The 17372-nt window shown below is 51.3% G+C and overlaps 2 protein-coding genes across 2 annotated transcripts; one reads left to right on the top strand and one right to left on the bottom strand.

Moving 5' to 3' along the window:
• Positions 1-2091: 2091 nt before the first annotated feature.
• Positions 2092-4150, top strand: LOC101783619 (protein GRAVITROPIC IN THE LIGHT 1). The gene has a single exon (XM_004982600.4). It carries the CDS (start codon positions 2385-2387, stop codon positions 3792-3794), a length of 1410 nt encoding a protein of 469 aa, XP_004982657.1. The 5' UTR covers positions 2092-2384; the 3' UTR covers positions 3795-4150.
• A 3855-nt stretch (positions 4151-8005) lies between these two features.
• LOC101783214 (protein YABBY 3) lies at positions 8006-12468 on the bottom strand. The gene is made up of 7 exons (XM_004982599.3): positions 11776-12468; positions 11386-11646; positions 11087-11261; positions 10476-10524; positions 9951-10026; positions 9631-9711; positions 8006-8364 (listed from the first exon to the last, which is right to left on the bottom strand). Exons 1-7 carry the CDS (start codon positions 11965-11967, stop codon positions 8287-8289), a joined length of 912 nt encoding a protein of 303 aa, XP_004982656.1. The 5' UTR covers positions 11968-12468; the 3' UTR covers positions 8006-8286.
• Between the last annotated feature and the right edge of the window lie 4904 nt (positions 12469-17372).

The raw sequence follows: 17372 nt of genomic DNA, 5'->3' as shown, positions 1-17372 counted from the left end.
GTGCGGCGTTATCTGTACCGGAGCGTGCTTTCGTCTTGTTCGCCAACCCTATGGCAGAGAACGGGACAGGCACTTTTGCTGACCCCGTACCTGTAGCAGGTAAGGGGGCTCAGGTCAACGGTCGGGCTGAGGCATGCCGCTCACCTCGGCTTTCCCCAACTTGCCGGACGCTTTCACGACCGCTCGACGTCGTGAGGTCATGTCTTGGGCCCCGCCTCACATGTCTGGCCGGTGGCAGACCTGCCGTAGCCGCCTTACCCTGCCCCTGATGGGCCATTACGGGGGAGGTCATGATGACGTCCCAACACCAGCACATGTGCCGCGTGCCCTCTCCCTTTGGGTCGCGTAGGCGCGGTCCGAAGGGTGTAGCTTCACCCTTAGACCCTTCGGTTTGAGGTCGGCTCCCCCCGTCCGGTCGTGTCCCCGTACGCGGGCTGTCGTGGGGCGGTCAGAGGTGCCATGCCTCGCAATTAATGCGCAGGGGAGCGGCGCTAGTCTCCCTTGGTCAGAGAATAGTTGGTGCTCTCAGGGCCCCACGTGGGTCCCGTCCCCGAGTCAAGGGGTACAGTGGACGATGCCCCCTCGATATCTGACCTTAGAAGGTCGGGTGATGGGCCGCAATGGTTCGTGGGCCGCCATTAGAATGTGTTGAGCTGTTAGGCCTTGGGCCCCTTTACATTTTAGGGGTTTCTAATCCCTCTCCTGGGTACCCCTAGTAGGTAAAGGGCCCGTAATATAGTCATCAAACTCTTCTTTGGTTTACTGGGGAGTACTCCTTCCGTTTCAAATTGTAGGTCATTTTGATTTTCTAGATTCATAGATTTTGTATGCACCTAGACATACACTATATTTAGGTGCATAGAAAAACTATGCATCTAAAATAGCCCAAACGATCTACAATTTGGAACGGAGCAAGTATAAGTTTATTTTCATCGTGATCTGAGAAGTCCGAGCATTCTCATATTTTTAGGCATGAATCAAACCTTCATACTATCTTCTTCATTCTGAAATGAAAATTGCAAGAGAGAGCTGCCAATTTTGCAAACATTCCAAACTTCAGGTTCTCAAATGTTTTCTACTAGTATTTTAATCTAGGGTGTATCTCCTCGAGTGAGAATTAGTTTTTCTATCAGTCATCGATAATGACCCTTGGATCTACGTCTAACCATCCACATCACACTCCTTGTCCTTATCTCTTTCTTCTTCCTCCTCCATTGTCCATCTCTTCTTTTTCTCGCGCGAGTCATGACTCGCCCGACGCCCCACATCCTCGACGCCGCTCCCTCACGTTCGTTCAGTAACTCTGATCCGGCTCCGGCAGCCCCTGCCACCTCTGCCGCCGCCCGCCGCTGCGGCCCCATGCTAACCGACACACGCCCCCACCGCATCCACCGTCCACCGGGGTTCCTCCACCGCCCGGCTCTGGCGGCGTCCTTGCCGCCTCCTCTCCTCCGCCATCTCTCCTACCTCCACCATCGGTTGTCGAGCCGCCTGAAACTCTTGGTCCGCAGGCCACAGGTAACCTCCAATCCCAAATTCCTAAACCCTAACTTCGGATTCTCTTCCTCAATTTCAAGTAGTATTAGGTGACTGATGGATAAGAAAGATTTCAATTGATCGACAAGGACTAAGGGGGAGTTTGGCTCAGGGGGGCTAAACTTTAGCCCCGTCACATCGGATATTTAGATACTAATTAGGAGTATTAAATATAGTCTAATTACAAAATTAATTACACAGATAGAGACCAATTCGTGAAGCGAATTTATCAAGCCTAATTAGTCCATGATTTAACAATGTGGTGCTACAGTAACCATGTACTAATGGTGGATTAATTCGGCTTAATAGATTTGTCTCGTGAATTAGCATAGGGTTCTGCAATTAGTTTTATAATTAGCTCATATTTAGTTATCCTAATTAGCGTCCGAACGATCTGACGTGACGGGACTAAACTTTAACCCGGTATCCAAAACAGGCCCTAAATCTCTTTAATCTACGGGGTCGGTCCCACTGCCCCACGCATGACGCATCTCTTCCATGGCAAAACAAGAACTCCACGAGTACAAGCATCTTTTTCCCCGAACACCTACCCTGCTTCCACGCAGAAAGTCCACCTCTTCCATTCCACCCCTCTTCTCCCGACGGAGACAGCCTTGCTTCTTTTGCTCCCGTGCCTCCAGCTCTCCATCCCAGATCCCCCCACTCCTCGCTCACTTCCACCTTCCACCGCCCCCAAAACTCCGCGCCGCCCCACCGCCCCGCGCCACCCACCACTCGCCTCCTCCCCCACCACCGCGCTCACGCAATTCGCGCCGCCGACCCCCCGCCCCGCCCGGCGGCGGAGACAGAGAGTGGGCCGAGGGGCGCGGCGGTGGACGCAGCCAGCCATGCTCCACAAGTTCGCGCTCGCGTTCAAGACCAAGACCATCGAGTTCTTCGCCGAGGAGGAGGATGACGAGGACGCCGACCGATTCGCGCGCTCCCCGCTCCCGGGCGCGGATGGGGTCCTGGCTGGGCAGCGGGTGGTCGTGCTGAAGCCCGACCCGCTGAACCCTAACCCTAGCGCGGGCGGGGTCGGGCGGGCGGCGTCCGGGCAGGAGGCGGCCGTCGAGGCGGCGCTCGCGACGGCCTCGTCGTTCCAGGCGGCGTACCTGCACCTGCAGGCGGCCCACTCGCCGTTCCTGCCGGAGGCGGCGGCGGCCGCGGACGCCGCGGCGGTGTCGCACCTCCGCCGGCTGTCGGAGCTCAAGCGGATCGCGAGGGGCGCGCCGGCGGAGACGCCCGGGCCGGACGGGGGCGGGGCTCTCACGGCGCACCTCGAGGCCCAGGTGCGCGAGAACCAGGCGCTGCTGCGGTCCTTCGACGCCGTGGTGAACCGCCTCCAGGCCGCGCTCGACGCCAAGGACGCCGCGGGTGCCGCGCTGCGGCTCGACCTCGAGGCGCTCGACGACGCCAACGCGCGGCTCTCGGCCCGCCTCGACCGCGCGCTCGCGCCGCCGCCGGGCGGCGACGCCGTCGGCTCCATGCTTTCCGCGGGCGTCTTCGACTCAGTCCTCCGCGACGCGCTCCGCGTCGCCCACCGATTCGCCCGCGCGCTAGCCGAGGTCCTCCGGTGCGCTGGGTGGGACCTGACCGCGGCGGCGGCGGCTGCCTACCCAGGCGTCTCCTACTCCAAGGGCGGCCACTGCCGCTACGCCCTGCTCTCCCGCGTCTGCCTCTCCATGTTCGACGGATTTGATTCCTACGAATTCGGCGCCGCAGCTGACAACGCAGAGCTTGAAGGAATCGAGCTGGCAATCCGCCGGAATGAGTCGCTGCAGCAATTCATCGAGCACTCAGATGCAGACCCAATAGAGCTCATGAATTCAAGCCCAGATTGTGAGTTTGCCCAATTTTGCGACCGCAAGTACAAACAGCTGATCCATCCTGGCATTGAGTCCTCCCTGTTTGGGAATTCAGACTGTGGGACATTGCCGGTGATGAGTGTGGCCGGCCCACTCTACGAGCTGTTTGTTGCAATGGCAAGCTCAATATGGACGCTCCACCGGTTAGCTTGGGCGTATGACCCGGCAGTCGGCATATTCCAGGTCAGCCGGGGCACAGAGTTCTCAACGGTGTACATGGAGAACATTGTCCGGTCGAAGGGTTTTTCAGGGAGCAAGGAGCTTGGGAAGACAGCGCGACCGAAGGTCGGGTTCACGGTGGTGCCGGGCTTCCGGCTTGGAGGGACAGTGATCCAATGTAGGGTGTATCTAGATCATGGGAAGAGGGAAGAAGGCATTATAGATTCAATTTGAGCTGATGTGAAACTATATAGTCATAAAAGAAACTGTACATTCGGAAACAAAAGGAGGCTGTGTAAAGGCGATGAAGAACAGTGTATTGAAATAACCTTCGCAGGATCAAAGCAGCTGCTCAATGATGAGTATAAAGAAAGCTATTTATCTTTTCTTTTAGTTTTTTTGTTCGGCTGAAAGGAGAGGGGGTGTTTGTAGTGTTGTACAAAGGTCATCAGGTTCAGGGAAGCTTTGTGTTCTAACAGGGTCGAAGAGCTATTATCTAATCTTCGGTAACTTATTTGTGTGTAATTCGACTTCATCTGTAAATGTATATTTATGAGTATGTGCTCCCCAGTCTCTTGCATATTTACTTATTTGGTAAACCAGGCACTGAATTATCTTACTGAATGTTATCCTGCCATTGTTTCCAGTTGTTTGGTCCATTCAGAAATGTAGCGTAAGCCTGTTTGTCATTCAATATTGCTGCTCGTTTGCTCCTACATGCAACTGGCCGTTACATCAATGTGTTCTTCTTTCCAGGACATGCTAAATGCCTGCAAAATCATTTCGGATCGAGAAGCCAGTCAGGTGGCACACACACCTTCTGCCGCCAAGAAATGCCTGACGCCTTCTCCAAGTTCAGAAAGGGATTCAGATTTCATTCAGGCGACGCACTCTTTCTTTCAACCGGCGAGAAAGGATCATGGGTTTCATTTCAGTCTCCTTTAACCGTATGTTTCGTCCGTTCTCCCTGAAAGCCAGTCCGATCGCACCGTACAATCATCAACGCTCTCGGATCTAATTTTCCACGCCTCTCTCTTTTCCATTGAAAAGGTTTCGTACTCGGTACTCGTGCAGCTACTCGGCATTGATTCCCAGTGGCACCCCATCCTTGACTCCGCACAGCTGTCTGGGCTGGGCTACAATCACCATTGATCCCTCATGGCCAGCCAAACTTACTGCATCTCGTCACCTGCGTAGTATATTAGCAGGAACTTGCAATGTTCTTTGCTTGACACTACATGGATACATCTGTTCTGCTCTTGCGACAACATGGTCGCTTGCTGAACGGCCACAACGTCCGCTTCAGTTCGACAATTCAGAAGCAACGCGTTTGGAGTGAGGCAAAAGTGCAGATTCTTGGGAGAACTGAAATGTTTTCGCATCGAATTTTTACCTCGGAATGAGGGCCTGCCTGTTCTCGGGCCATGATTAAGGAGCATTAGCTGGCCCCGCAGAACGGTCTGAGGTCTGAACACGGTGGTACACGGCGTGGGGGCTGGTATGTTCGTTGCTTCCGCTTTAGTCCAGCAGCCGGGCGCTGCAGGCTCTGATGCCCTGTCCCCCGCGCGCTTAACCCTTTTTGGGTTTTGACCTCGCCATAAGAAATGGCTTGCCGGGCGCCCCGGATTCCTGTCGTGCTCGCTTCGCGGCTCACAGCGCGGCGCGGGGGACGCGGGGCAGCGCGTGCCCCGTTATTCCTTGAGTTGGCTTCACTCCCGTGCCATCTTGCCGCCGAAGGCGAGCATATTTTGGTGGTCGCCTGCCGGCTGCCGCCGCCACAGTCGCGGAGGGCGCAGCACGGCAGCAGGTTTCTCCTCTATAAACCATCATGCTGCCGTGAGGGATTTCACTGCTTCTTTGCTCTGACCGAGAAGTGAGAACAACTGCGGTGAGGCGACGCAGGGGTTCAATTTGAACTTTGTTTCAGTTGCGATGCTATGAGATGAGATGCAGGACGACTAGTCGAGAGTGCGAGGTTTCTCAAGTCGTCGAGGCCGTCCTTTTCGGGGGGATCCCGGCACGTTGCTTTCGTTGATCGGAAGCCACGGCCTGGACGAGATCCAGGACGGCGATTTGTTCCCGGTTCCGTTCTGCCAGCTCCGAATCTTTCTGCTGTCGATCGATGGCGTGGGGCTTCAGATCGGGAGCTTAATGGTACTCGCCTACTCCTACTCAAATACGAGTAGTAGTAGTACTAGCTTGCACTTGCGTGTCGCGTGCTGTGAAACGGACCGGATCCGTTCCGAGCCAGCAGGAGTAGATCTGGATGACCGACCGGATTTGACTAACCCCTGCTACTGCGAACGAGCTGCGTCTTGTTTAGTTGCTAAAGTTTGGAGGTGTCAAATTACTGTTACAGCACTGTAGTATACTGTGGCATTTCGTTTGTATTTATGAATTATTGTCCAAACATTGACTAATTAGGCTCAAAAGATTCGTCTCGCAAAGTACAACAAAACTGCGCAATTAGTTTTTAATTTCGTCTACATTTAGTACTCCATGTATGTACTGCAAGTTTGCTGTGATGGGGAATCTTCTTTTTGCATAGTGTCAAAGTTGGGAGTTAGAGGTGAACTTGCGTGGTGTTTTCTTCGGCGTCCTGTTCCTCCTGCTCGCGGTCACCAGCAGTTGTGTGGGAATGCGCTGGTGGGACCGCAGTTGGGCCATGACGTACCTAAGCCCATCTCAGCACCTGGGCTAAACTAGCAAACGCAGACAGCGAGCGTTCGGCAGGCCCACCCAACAACGCTGCCGGCGCTCCGTGGCGCGTGGCAAATTCATTGGGCCTGTGATGGAGTAGAACGGATCAAATATTGGGATTTTCTCGGCCATACGCCGGCCGCGGCTACTGCATGCATACCCGGCCGGTCACCTTGCGCCGCCGCATCAAGAACGCCGGCGACTCGACCTGCCAGCCCGCCGCGTGCGCGTGTTTGATTAGCTCTCTTGCTGCGCGCGCGGCGCGAGCCCGTCCGCTCCGCAACCCACATGTTCGACTACCTACAACACGCGCGTTCCTATTCCTACACGCATCGGCATCGCGGCTTCGCATGCATGTGCCCGTGACCAAAAAGGCGGTCTGGCCTGCAGAGCCGCCAGCTTTCCAAACTAAGGTCGATCCGTCATGTCCACCAAAGGATTATTGCCACCGGCCGTGGCCGCCGGCCGGGGACATACATGGGCGCTACAACTACAAACATAGTAGCCCAGATGCCACCCGCCACGCCCTTTCCCCCGGCGCTTTCCCCTGTTTGCAAATTCCCTTCGTCAAACCCAACAGTGCCCCTCGTGCCCCGGAACGGGGGGCGTGCGCCGTCGCGCTCGCGCGCCCCGCCCCCCAAAAGCGGCACGCCCAACAGGAAAACGCGCTGTTAAAAGCTCGCCCGGTCTTCCCCGCGCGCCGGCCTGCTGCCCCCGCTTTGAGCGCCAACTTTAACGGTCCAATCGCTCGCCCCCGGCCGGCCGCGCGCAGCCGCACGCCGTGCGCCGATCCACCCGTGCCGTACACCGCCCATTAGTCCAGTCCAGCCAGCAGCGTCCGGCGCCGGCCGCCGCGGAAACGGACACTGCTCACCGACCCTATGTTTTGCACTCTCGGCACGGCGGCGACAATTGTTCTATGCTACGTGCAACCAAATCAGACACGGCCGGGCTCGGAGGTCAGGACGCCGTACGTGCAGCCGTTCAGGAGTGTGCCGCGGGCCTAATATAAGCTGTTGGACCATAGGGGTGCAAGCAAAGAGAGACGACAATAGAGACCAAGCTAGAGCTTGCAAAAGAGCAAGAGGTAGCGGTGATGGATGCCATGCCGCTACAATCCACTGCTACCGACTGGAGGCGTCGCTGCATATGCATGCTCGCACAGGGCACAGATGGGGCTGCTGGTGCTGGGCCTGGGCGCGTTTGAATTCCAGCAGCAGCAGGGATGTGCACAGCACCAAGCGAACCAGGGAGCATGCAAGGAGCCAAAGACCGGCGGTCTTCGGGCTGCAGGAGGATGCCAGACAAGCCGAGCCCGTGGCTGCCCCTGGCCTCCCTTTACTCGACAGGGGGCCAAGAACAGAAACAAAGAATAGGTTAGTACTGCTAAAAGAAGAGAGGAGGAAAAAGACACAGTAAGGAGCTAGCGCAGGATAAAGCTAACGACTGGTAGCCAATCCTCTCGTGCTAGCACAGTGTAAGGCTAGTCTCGGTGGTAAATTTCATCTTCCAGTTACTGAGAACTTGATAATTGTATCAGTTAAGTGTCATGAGGGTTGAAACTCCTTTCTCTTTTGACGAAACTCCCCCTCATAATGATATTGCCAAGTCAGCAATTTTGCTGATGTGGTAACAGATTTAATGCTAATGAAACTCTAATGAAACTTCCATTGAGACTAGCCTAAGCAGCAACAGCATGTAGCAGTTAAACAGAAAAGGAAGAAAAGAAAAGGAAAGAAGAAAACAAAAGCAAAAAGGGGAGTTCATCCATGATATGATCAACGTAAAAACCAACACAATGGAGCAGGATAATTGACCGCGCTGCAATGCTATATCAGCTCGATCGATCGACCAACATTGCAGCCACGTGCAGTGATTCCAACAGCGAGCGAGAGCAGATTAACAAAGAGCAAGATCGAGTAAGCCCTACTAGATATATAGCTTGGTTGTTCAGAGCAGGCACAAGTTAAAAGGAGAGTCTCGGCAGCTAGGTAACGGTAGCAACTTGCTAGCTAAGCTTGAGTAATTAGTATGGAGCAACCCCCATGTTGGCTGCCGCCGCGTAGAGCCCATCCTTTAGAAGCCCGTCCTTTCTTTGGTGATCCTGCAGGTAAAGCAAAAGAACAAAGAAAAAAAAACAGTTAGTTTAAATGATTTACCCAGATTCGTTCACAAGAAGGAAATACATCTCTCCGTCTCTCCCCTACTCCTAGTTAACACCATTCATTCAAGCTAAATGCTCCCTCGCATACAATAAAAAAAACTATGCATTTCGAATATGGCACGGTTCTCTAATATACCGTTGACCACTATTTCATATCAAATGCATTTACGAAATCCCAGAAATTTGTGGGAGTATGAAGGTTTTTCTTGACAAATATCTACAAGTGACTTTCATGATTTCTAACTAAATATATTTCAAAATTATGGAAAGCCAAACTTTCTAAAGTTTGACTAAGTCATATCCAAAATGTCAAGTATATTTGCAAACAGAGGGGTATATATATAATCATTATAAAACCCAGCATACTTATGTCTATACATGGAAAATGTGTTTTTGGCGTGCATGTCTCACTTTTGAGATTGGAACAATAAAACACATTTTCCATGTATAGACATTTTAAAAGTGAGACATGCGCAGAGACTCAACCAATGCAATATAATATCTTACAAAATAAAGACAGTTAAGAATAAAACGAAGAGCCGAGTTTGAATCTCTGAGAGGTATTCCCAAAGCCAGATTTGTAGATTCCATTGCCAAAAAATGAAGGCCAAAGGCTGTGGGTTCATTACAAAATGGCTTGTGACCACCCAGTTTAAATAAGATGCTTCACCTGTTTCCCAGTGTTTAAGCTCAATTAATCTAACAAAAAAATTAGGGGACGACTTGCGGAGCTAGTACTATGCATTGAAAGATGGTTTAAGAACCCTACAAACCCCATTTTTCCGCATAATGCCCTAGCTAGAATGTGCGGCACAGAACTTTGTAATATTTTTAAGACAATAACGCAGATTAGCCAGTCAAAAATTATATTTCTAGTTTTCTCATTGAAAATAAATAATATAGATCTACCACTAGATATTACTTTCGGTAACATAAATTTCAAAAAATATTTTCAATGTTGCAAAAATCCATGAAGAAAACGCTAGTATATAAAATCCCTTTTATCCTTCATCAGAGCATGTGGGTGTCAACACCCGTCTCCTTTTTTTTTTTTTTGAGAAACCGATATATGAAAAAAGACACATTTTTTCACTTTAATTTGAACCTTGAGAAAAAGGGGACCGAAATGATGTTAGTCATAGTTACAGATACATAGTTCTTGATGTAACAGTATACATGGACAAGGTTGTTCGATCGTGTTATCACCTGATGAGGTAGCAGGCTTGTCTTCTTGAGCCCCTGGTGATCCGGCATGAGTCCAAAGTGGATATGCGGAAAGTGCGCCCACTGCAGCAACAACAAAACCACCACACCAAACAAGGATTCAGAAAGGGGATAGATGCATGGTGCCCTATCATGCGATTTTGAAAGATCGGGAAATCCTAGGAATGCACACTTGCACAGTAGCCGCACGACCAAAACCCTAGCTAGCTAGGGCGAAGGTTACTGGATCAGATCGACCAGAAATGAAAGGAGGAGAAACATCTAGGCGGCGAGGCGATAGAGGAGGAGGAAAAACCACTGACGTTCTTGGCCGCCGCGCTGAAGGCCTCCCTGTGCGAGATGTCGGGATTGCCAGCCTTGATGCGTTGGATTTCGTCCCTGCAATCGCATTCCCCGGCCCCGAGGGAGAGCCAGAAAAAGAAAAGGGAAAGGGAGACGTCAGATCGATGCATATGATCAGCTCAACGACACGACACTCGCATTATGTGCAATCACCGATGCATCATTTGTGCCGTGTGTGTCTCATTAACGAGTACTACTGCTATCTCTTCCCTTTCTCTCTCCGTGTCTTGCCTCTGCGCATGTGTGTGTGGAGGAGAGAGAGCCCGAAAACAAGCCAGGTCTCTATCTCTGCGTCTGAAAAAGCTCTTGCTGCCTCTGCACGACTGCACCCCGGCCCGGCCGGCCCCGGTTCAGGCCGCGGCCGCCCGGCTGCTGCAGCCGAGGCGGCATCGCCGTACGTGACCGAGAGCACCACCGGTCGTGTGTGACTTACTGCGACGCACAGCATCAAAAAAATGTATAGCAGCGTTACTGCTGGCACTCACTTGATGAAGCGGTTGTACGCCGACGGCACGCGCTGCCTCTTCTCCGGAGCTGCACACAGACACGAGGCAAACAGAAACAAACAAACCTGTTAGCCACACAGTCATGTCGCATGGAACACAGCATGCACGCTGGAGCTCTCGGCGCACTGATCTGCTGCACGCAGCTGGTAGCACGCCGTGGCGGCATGTTCTCACAGTGAAAAGAGCTCGAGAACGAAACAAAGATGATGTGCCGCTATCTCTCTCTCTCTCTCTCTAGGACAGTGAAGAAAGAGCTAGCGGTGTGGGCGACTGGGCTTCGCGCACTTATTGATGCGACATGTACAACACCTAGCTAGGCGCATGTGTCGTAAGTCCGTAACCCATCCACTAGGCAGCCATCTCTGTAGTGTGCTCACTGATCTTTGCTGGTCAACCAGAGGGAGCATGGAGCTAGCTAGAAGATGGGTTCGATCCAACGGTTTCACCTCAACATCATCCCCATGCGGCCATGCCCCATGGGCGGCCAGGCTGATCGATTGATCTCAAGAAGCTGAGGAAAGCTTGAGCAATCGATGCATGGCGAAAAGAAACAGCAGAGGACGTGCATGGAAGTTTGGTTGCGGACTTACGTCTGTTGACGACGGGGTTAGTGCGCGGCGATGGCTCCTTGGTCCCTTTCGCCGCCGCCGCGGGCGGGTGAGGCGGGGGCGGCGCCGCGGCGTTCCTGCCGCTGGGGATCAGGCCGCCGAGGCCGTGCTGCTCCAGAAGCTGCAGGCTCGGGTTCGCGCTGCTCGATATCTCATCCTGCATGCACGCGGGCGGAACGAAGATTGTTAGGCATGCGAACGTGAGCGGATCGGAGGTAGCTCATGCTCAGCTCCGGGTATTTTTGAAGCACGCGATGGAGCGAGGGCGTGTCGCCGCGTACCAGGAGGGATTGCTGGTGGGGAGGGTTGAGGTTGAGCGAGTGGTGGAAGTGGAACTGCCCGTTGTTGACCGACGCGTCCGCCGCCGCCGGCGGCTCCGTGGTGATGGTGGTGGTAGTGCTAGTGACGTCGGCTGGCGGCGCGGCGGTGTTCGTCGGCGTGCCCTGGAAGAGGAGGCCCCTCATGTTTACGGTGAGCAGGCTGCTGCAGTGGCCGCACCGCACCGTCACCGTCTTGAACAGGCTGCTCGTCGGCACGCTCACCTGCACCCACGCACACGCCTCAGGCTTGCGTAAAATCTTTGAGATTTTAAAGAACTAAATCACATGGAGAGCTGCATGTGGATATAGGGAGAAGAAGAGGTCGGGAGAAGGAGGGGTTCGATCACGGACGACGAGGACGGTGTCGCAGAAGTGGCAGTGCACGTAGCAGAGCTGCTCGGAGGCCGGCGCCGCCGCCGCCACCGGAGTGAGCTGGTGCAGCGGCGGGAGGTTCTCCACCAGCAGCGGTGGCGGCGGCTGCGGGGACGGCGGGAACACGGCGGAGGCGGAGGCCGCGGAGGACGAGGACGAGGAGGACGACATGCTGCCGTGCCGGCCGACGACAGCCACCGACCGACCGATCGATCGCTGCTTGCTTTTCTTCAGGTACGTGGTGCAAGCAACAGCAGAGCACGCCAAGCAACAGGCCGGACTACTGGCTCCTTGCCCCGATTTGACGCGGCAACGAACGAACCGAGCTGAGAGGTGGTGGTGGTGTACGTGAGTGGAAAGGCGGCACGCGATTGCTGGCGAGCTACCTGATTGATGGATAGATGGACTGCTGCTTTAGTAGTAGCATCTCTCTCTCATCTTCCTCCTCCTCCTTCTCCCTCTCCCTCTCTCTCTCCTCCTTGCCTGCCTGTGTGATTTGATGGGCGTGTGCGATTTGATGGTTTGGGTGACTGATGTGTGATGCAATGGAACCTAGTATGTATTGGATCTGTTGCTCCTGCTGCTGCGATTTGGGAACTAATAGAGAGAGAGGCCAGGCCAGGGAGAAGACGGGATGGGAGAGAGAGTGTGTGTGGGCGCCTTCGCCTGGTTGGTGAGGAGAGGGGCCGGGGGGAAGAGAGATATAGGGAGAGGGCAGACACGCGAGCGGGGGGTGTTTTGGGAAGTTCTGGTCAACAATGAGGGAGGGCGAGGGACAGTGGCAGCAGCAGTTGTGGCTAGGTAGAGAGCTAGACGACGGGGGTTGTGGGGCTTTTTTCTCTCGCTTCTGCCACGCCATACAGGCCATGAGAAGCTGAGAACCGTACCAGGCTCTAGAGAAGATGGCAAAGACAGAGGAGTTAATTTTATGTACTGGTATACTGCTCGCTATGTGTTTCACGACTCATGTGCTTGTACTGTTTTCTGGTTTATCGTGAGTGAGATGGTGTTTGGTTCGTGCTATGATAACGTAAACGTAAGGGAAATCGGATTACAATGTATTTGTTAGTGGAATGGGTGATTATCCTCTTTGTTTGATTGCACTCTGATAACGTAATCAGATTACACTGTGGGTATTGTATCTGATTACGGTGGAGGAAGATGGACAACAAGCTTTGTATGTGTATTGTATATGTATTTTATAGGCAATGCCGATTGATTACAAACCACCGCGATTATCTTCAGTAATCGAATTACGTTACATTTGAGCCAATCAAACACCACCTAGATCGTATGAAAATGAGGTCCTCCTCTAATTTTGAGGAGAATACACTGTATAACATATATCTATATACCGATATTGATTACATATTTGACTGGATAATGCGAGGATCGTTGCACCAGAGCTGGCCAACCCGCCCATCATTCTAGAAATTTTAAGATATATTAGTGATTTAGGAAATATATAGTTGCCCCTAATAACTGAAGTAATTCTGTTTCGTCTACTGAGGTAATTTTGGGGAAATGAGCAACCTTCACCAACTAATGGCTTGTTACCCACGCATGCCTTACGGATTCTTAGAGGTAGATGCGGTGACGGTAATAAGAGGGATGGAGCTAACATTGATAGCCGCACTAGTTGTCCAGAAGTTGGAATGGCGGGACAAATTTAAAATCCTAAGGTGACGATTTTTTATTTCGGATGGACGGAGTGATAAGTGGTGGTGGATTTTGCAGAGGTCGTATGCGTGACCATTTTTTAGCAATTGGTCCTATGGTATATCCCGGGTGAAGGACATGAGAATATGGCGAAGAAGAAGAATGGTGAAGTAGCAATGCGCTCAACGGCATAAAGAGATTTGTGCAGGGGTAAATCAAAAGGGATATAAGAGAAGATATCCGTATGGTAAGAAAAGATGTGCTAGTACATCCTAGGGTAGCTACTAGCTAGGACGACCTGCAGGCTTACAGTTCCCTACGAATTCATATGTACCCCACCAAAGCATGATGCTTCTATGGCCGTTACTCACCACTAGCCTCCAAAAGGACGAAGAGCATGTATCTTTCATGAACAATAAAAGGCATTGCAAAACATATTTATGAAAACACTATTCTATATAGTGTACTCCTACCTTCTTTTCCTTGTGTAAGCTATGGTGGTATTTATGATGTTGTCGACTTTGACCACTGGGACCATTTTTCTAACACAAATGAAGATTGGGACGATGATATGTTTTTCACATATATGATTATGAAAACTAATGACAAATGCTTATTTTAGCGACCATATCTCAAAATATAACAAAGGAATATATTTAGAGATATTGTGAAAGTACCAAAAAATGTTACCGTTTTGAATTGCATGTGAAAATTACATTAACATGTGTAAATTACTATATCTCTATTTGTTATTTAAATTACTATTAACATAGAAAGTTCAACCACATCATGAACCGATTGAAGAATAAAGAAAATAAATAAGAATTTTATAAAGAATTGAAGTCTCTATAGCTCACAACCAATTCTAAGCCCGCAAAAGAAAATATTGGTCGAATTTGCTGGCACTAGATTGTCTTTACGATGTGTGCTCTAATCTGTGCCTTCATTCTCCAAATCCATAAATCCACCGTGTCCTAGAGCTGAAATTGTCCACAAACATTATAGTTTGCTATGGTCTAACATTAATGGAGATTAAAAAGTACTTTGCTATTATTCAAAGGATGATTTGTTGGGAAAAAGTAAGTCAATTCATAGATATTTGCATATTTTGCGGGGAATGTTGTTGGTTCAAAATGCGTCTGAGTAGTATATTGTGGCTCTGACTTACATTGTAAACTAGAACACAATAAGCAATCGAGGCGTTTAATTTGGCACACTTCTCCACTAAAATCGGTGTTGATTTTAGTCGGTAGTGCGAATAGGAGTGATCATCGTAAGATTTGTGCCTGAGGTTATTAGGTGATGGGGGGTTATGGTGAGGTTTAATTGACTTCTTGATTTAGAGGAAGGGACCGTGTGAGGAGGATGGCATGACAAAAGAGGCGATTGTGAAGGCGGTGCAACGAGGCAATTAGAACAACAACGGTCATGTGTGAGCTAAGGTCATAACACACCAATGGACTGGTGAAAAGGTGAGGGAGCTTGTCAATGGGTACGCTAGGGAGGGAGGGGTGGCGGAGGATGATCTGGTGATGTCATCCTCATCGTTGGAGATGGGTAGTCATGCGGAGTAGGGGCAAATGGCCAAGCCGACGAAAAATTGTAGGGAAGAAGAACCGTACTTGCTAGAGGAGGAAGCAATTTGGACCATCTATTTTTTATCCTATGGTTGCAAATTGTCAAATAAAAGAAATGAAAGAAACAATATTCCAATTTATAGCATCTCCCTTTTAATTTGGTGGATGATAAAGCCCAATAAATCCGACGACTTTTATTTATCTGACGACACTAAAGAGCCCAATAAATCTGAAAAAGCTACCACACCACACATTATTCTTCCAATTAATCCGTCCATCCATTTCATAATTCACACACACATGCACGTTGCAATCAGAGAAGTGCCATTCCATGTACTTGCCCCAATAAATTTTAACCGAAATCATCTAGATGCATCGGCGCGCGGCCAGGCTCAACATCAGGGGCATTGCTGTCGCCTTTACGCCGTACCCCTCGAGGACCCCCATCACATATTCTTCTCCACCCACGGCCACGGGATAACGCCCCCCCCCCCCCCCCCCCCCCCCATCGTAGGGCGTAGCCGCACTGTAGCGCTACACACGCAGGCAGTACCCCCGCTGATGCCTGACCATTCACACAGCCACGCGCGCTCGCAGCTAGCGCAGGGAAAGGAGCGGCCGGCGGGCTGTGCGACGTGCGGCGTCCGTGCGATTGGGATCTCCGGCAGGTCTCTGCCCTGCCACCGCGGCGATCGGAATCAGAAACTAACGTTGGCCGCCGGCCGCCTGCATGCCGCGTCACTGTAACTGAGAGGCCGGCGCCGCTCGACGCCGGCGGGCTCCCCCTTTGCGCTGTGTGAAAAGGAAGCGGTGCCTGAATCCTGATGCCTCGTACGAGCGGCGACGGCGACGACAGCCGGACTGCCGGAGCCGTGACGTGCGTGTGCGTGTACGTACGTGCATGCGGAGGCGAGCCAGCGGCTGCACCTTTTCCATGGCCATGTGCGTCTCTGTGTGTACGTATGGACCTGGGGGAGAGCAAGCTTTGGCAGGCAAGGCAAGGCGAAGCTGCAGAGGCAGGCAGTGGTCAGCTCCTGCCGCTGCTGCTAGGGCTGTTTCGAGAGGTGAGGTTGCCGGAAGGAGCCGGCAGCCTGTCGACCAGGTAGGTGGTAAGAATGGCGCCAACCGCGCCATGGGATGATCGAGGAGCAAGGGCTCGGTCTCGATCGAGTGCCGGCCGGGACCCACCGGGTCGATCCATCGGTGGGATGATGATGGTGATAATGACTATCTGACGGCACGGTCGTTTTCGTTCCCCCGGCCGACGCGCGCGGAAGAAGGCCGGCCACCGGTCGCCAGATGTTGCGTGATGCCCACCAGTCCATCAGATCACCACATGTTTTTGCTAAAGGGAAGGGGCCGGGGAGAAAAATCTGTAGACCAGCATCAATGCACGTCCGCTTCGTATAAGAGCAAAGTTTTTGAAGTTAGATCTCCCCGGCCTTCACTCTCACTAGTACGACCAAATGTCGAACGCACATGAGTATAGCCACGTCACTAGCCCGACCGATACTCTTCTAGTACAATTTTCTTATACATGGAATCAAGCATCTGATTTTACCATTTGCACATTAAGAAAAACACAGATCTCAGCATGTAGCATTCCGTATTTTGCCTTTGACCCCGCTCCCAATCGCTCGTCAAAGCTCAGTGCCATTGCTAAGGTCCTATTTGGATACACCCTCCTAAAAATTAGGAGTCCACTTTTAGGATACTTTTAGGACTTGTGCATCTAAACATGAGTTCTAAAAGTGCACTCTTAAACTTTAGGAGGGCCAAGGGGTACTAATGGATCCTATTTCTCCTAAAAGTGGTCCCCAAGTTCCCCTTTACCCCTATTGCCCTCGCATGCATTAATGACGTAAACAGTGCAGGGTAGTTTAGAGGAGTAATTGGGGGGTAAAAATGATATTTTCCCTTTAAGATCCTAAAGATTAATAGTCCATCCAAACAGCCATGTACTAAACTTTAGGACTAGCAATTTGAGAGTCCTAAACTTTAGTAAACTACTAAACTTTAGAAGTTTGCATCCAAACAGGACCTAAATCCCCTTTCCATTCTTCAAGGACCTGTCTCTAAACTCTGATGAGACCTTATGAAAACCCCTTAGAGCTTAGCCTAGCTAGCACACAGTGTTGTCCATTGAGTCCCACTTGTGTGAATTATTGGACCATGCGTGGATTTTAGTGTTTTGTACACGTGCTCTTGATTAAGATGTCATATATATGACTCATATTGCACATTGTTTATTTTGTCATGACAAAAAAAACTTAAAATTTGCATCACGATATTGTGGTTACAAAGGGTGTATATGTGGTGAAATTAAAATCATATGCATGC

Source organism: Setaria italica, chromosome IX (assembly GCF_000263155.2).
Source record: "Setaria italica strain Yugu1 chromosome IX, Setaria_italica_v2.0, whole genome shotgun sequence".
Taxonomy (NCBI): domain Eukaryota; kingdom Viridiplantae; phylum Streptophyta; class Magnoliopsida; order Poales; family Poaceae; genus Setaria; species Setaria italica.
The sequence above is the reverse complement of the archived record's forward strand: the minus strand, read 5'-3'. Positions and strand labels throughout refer to the sequence as shown.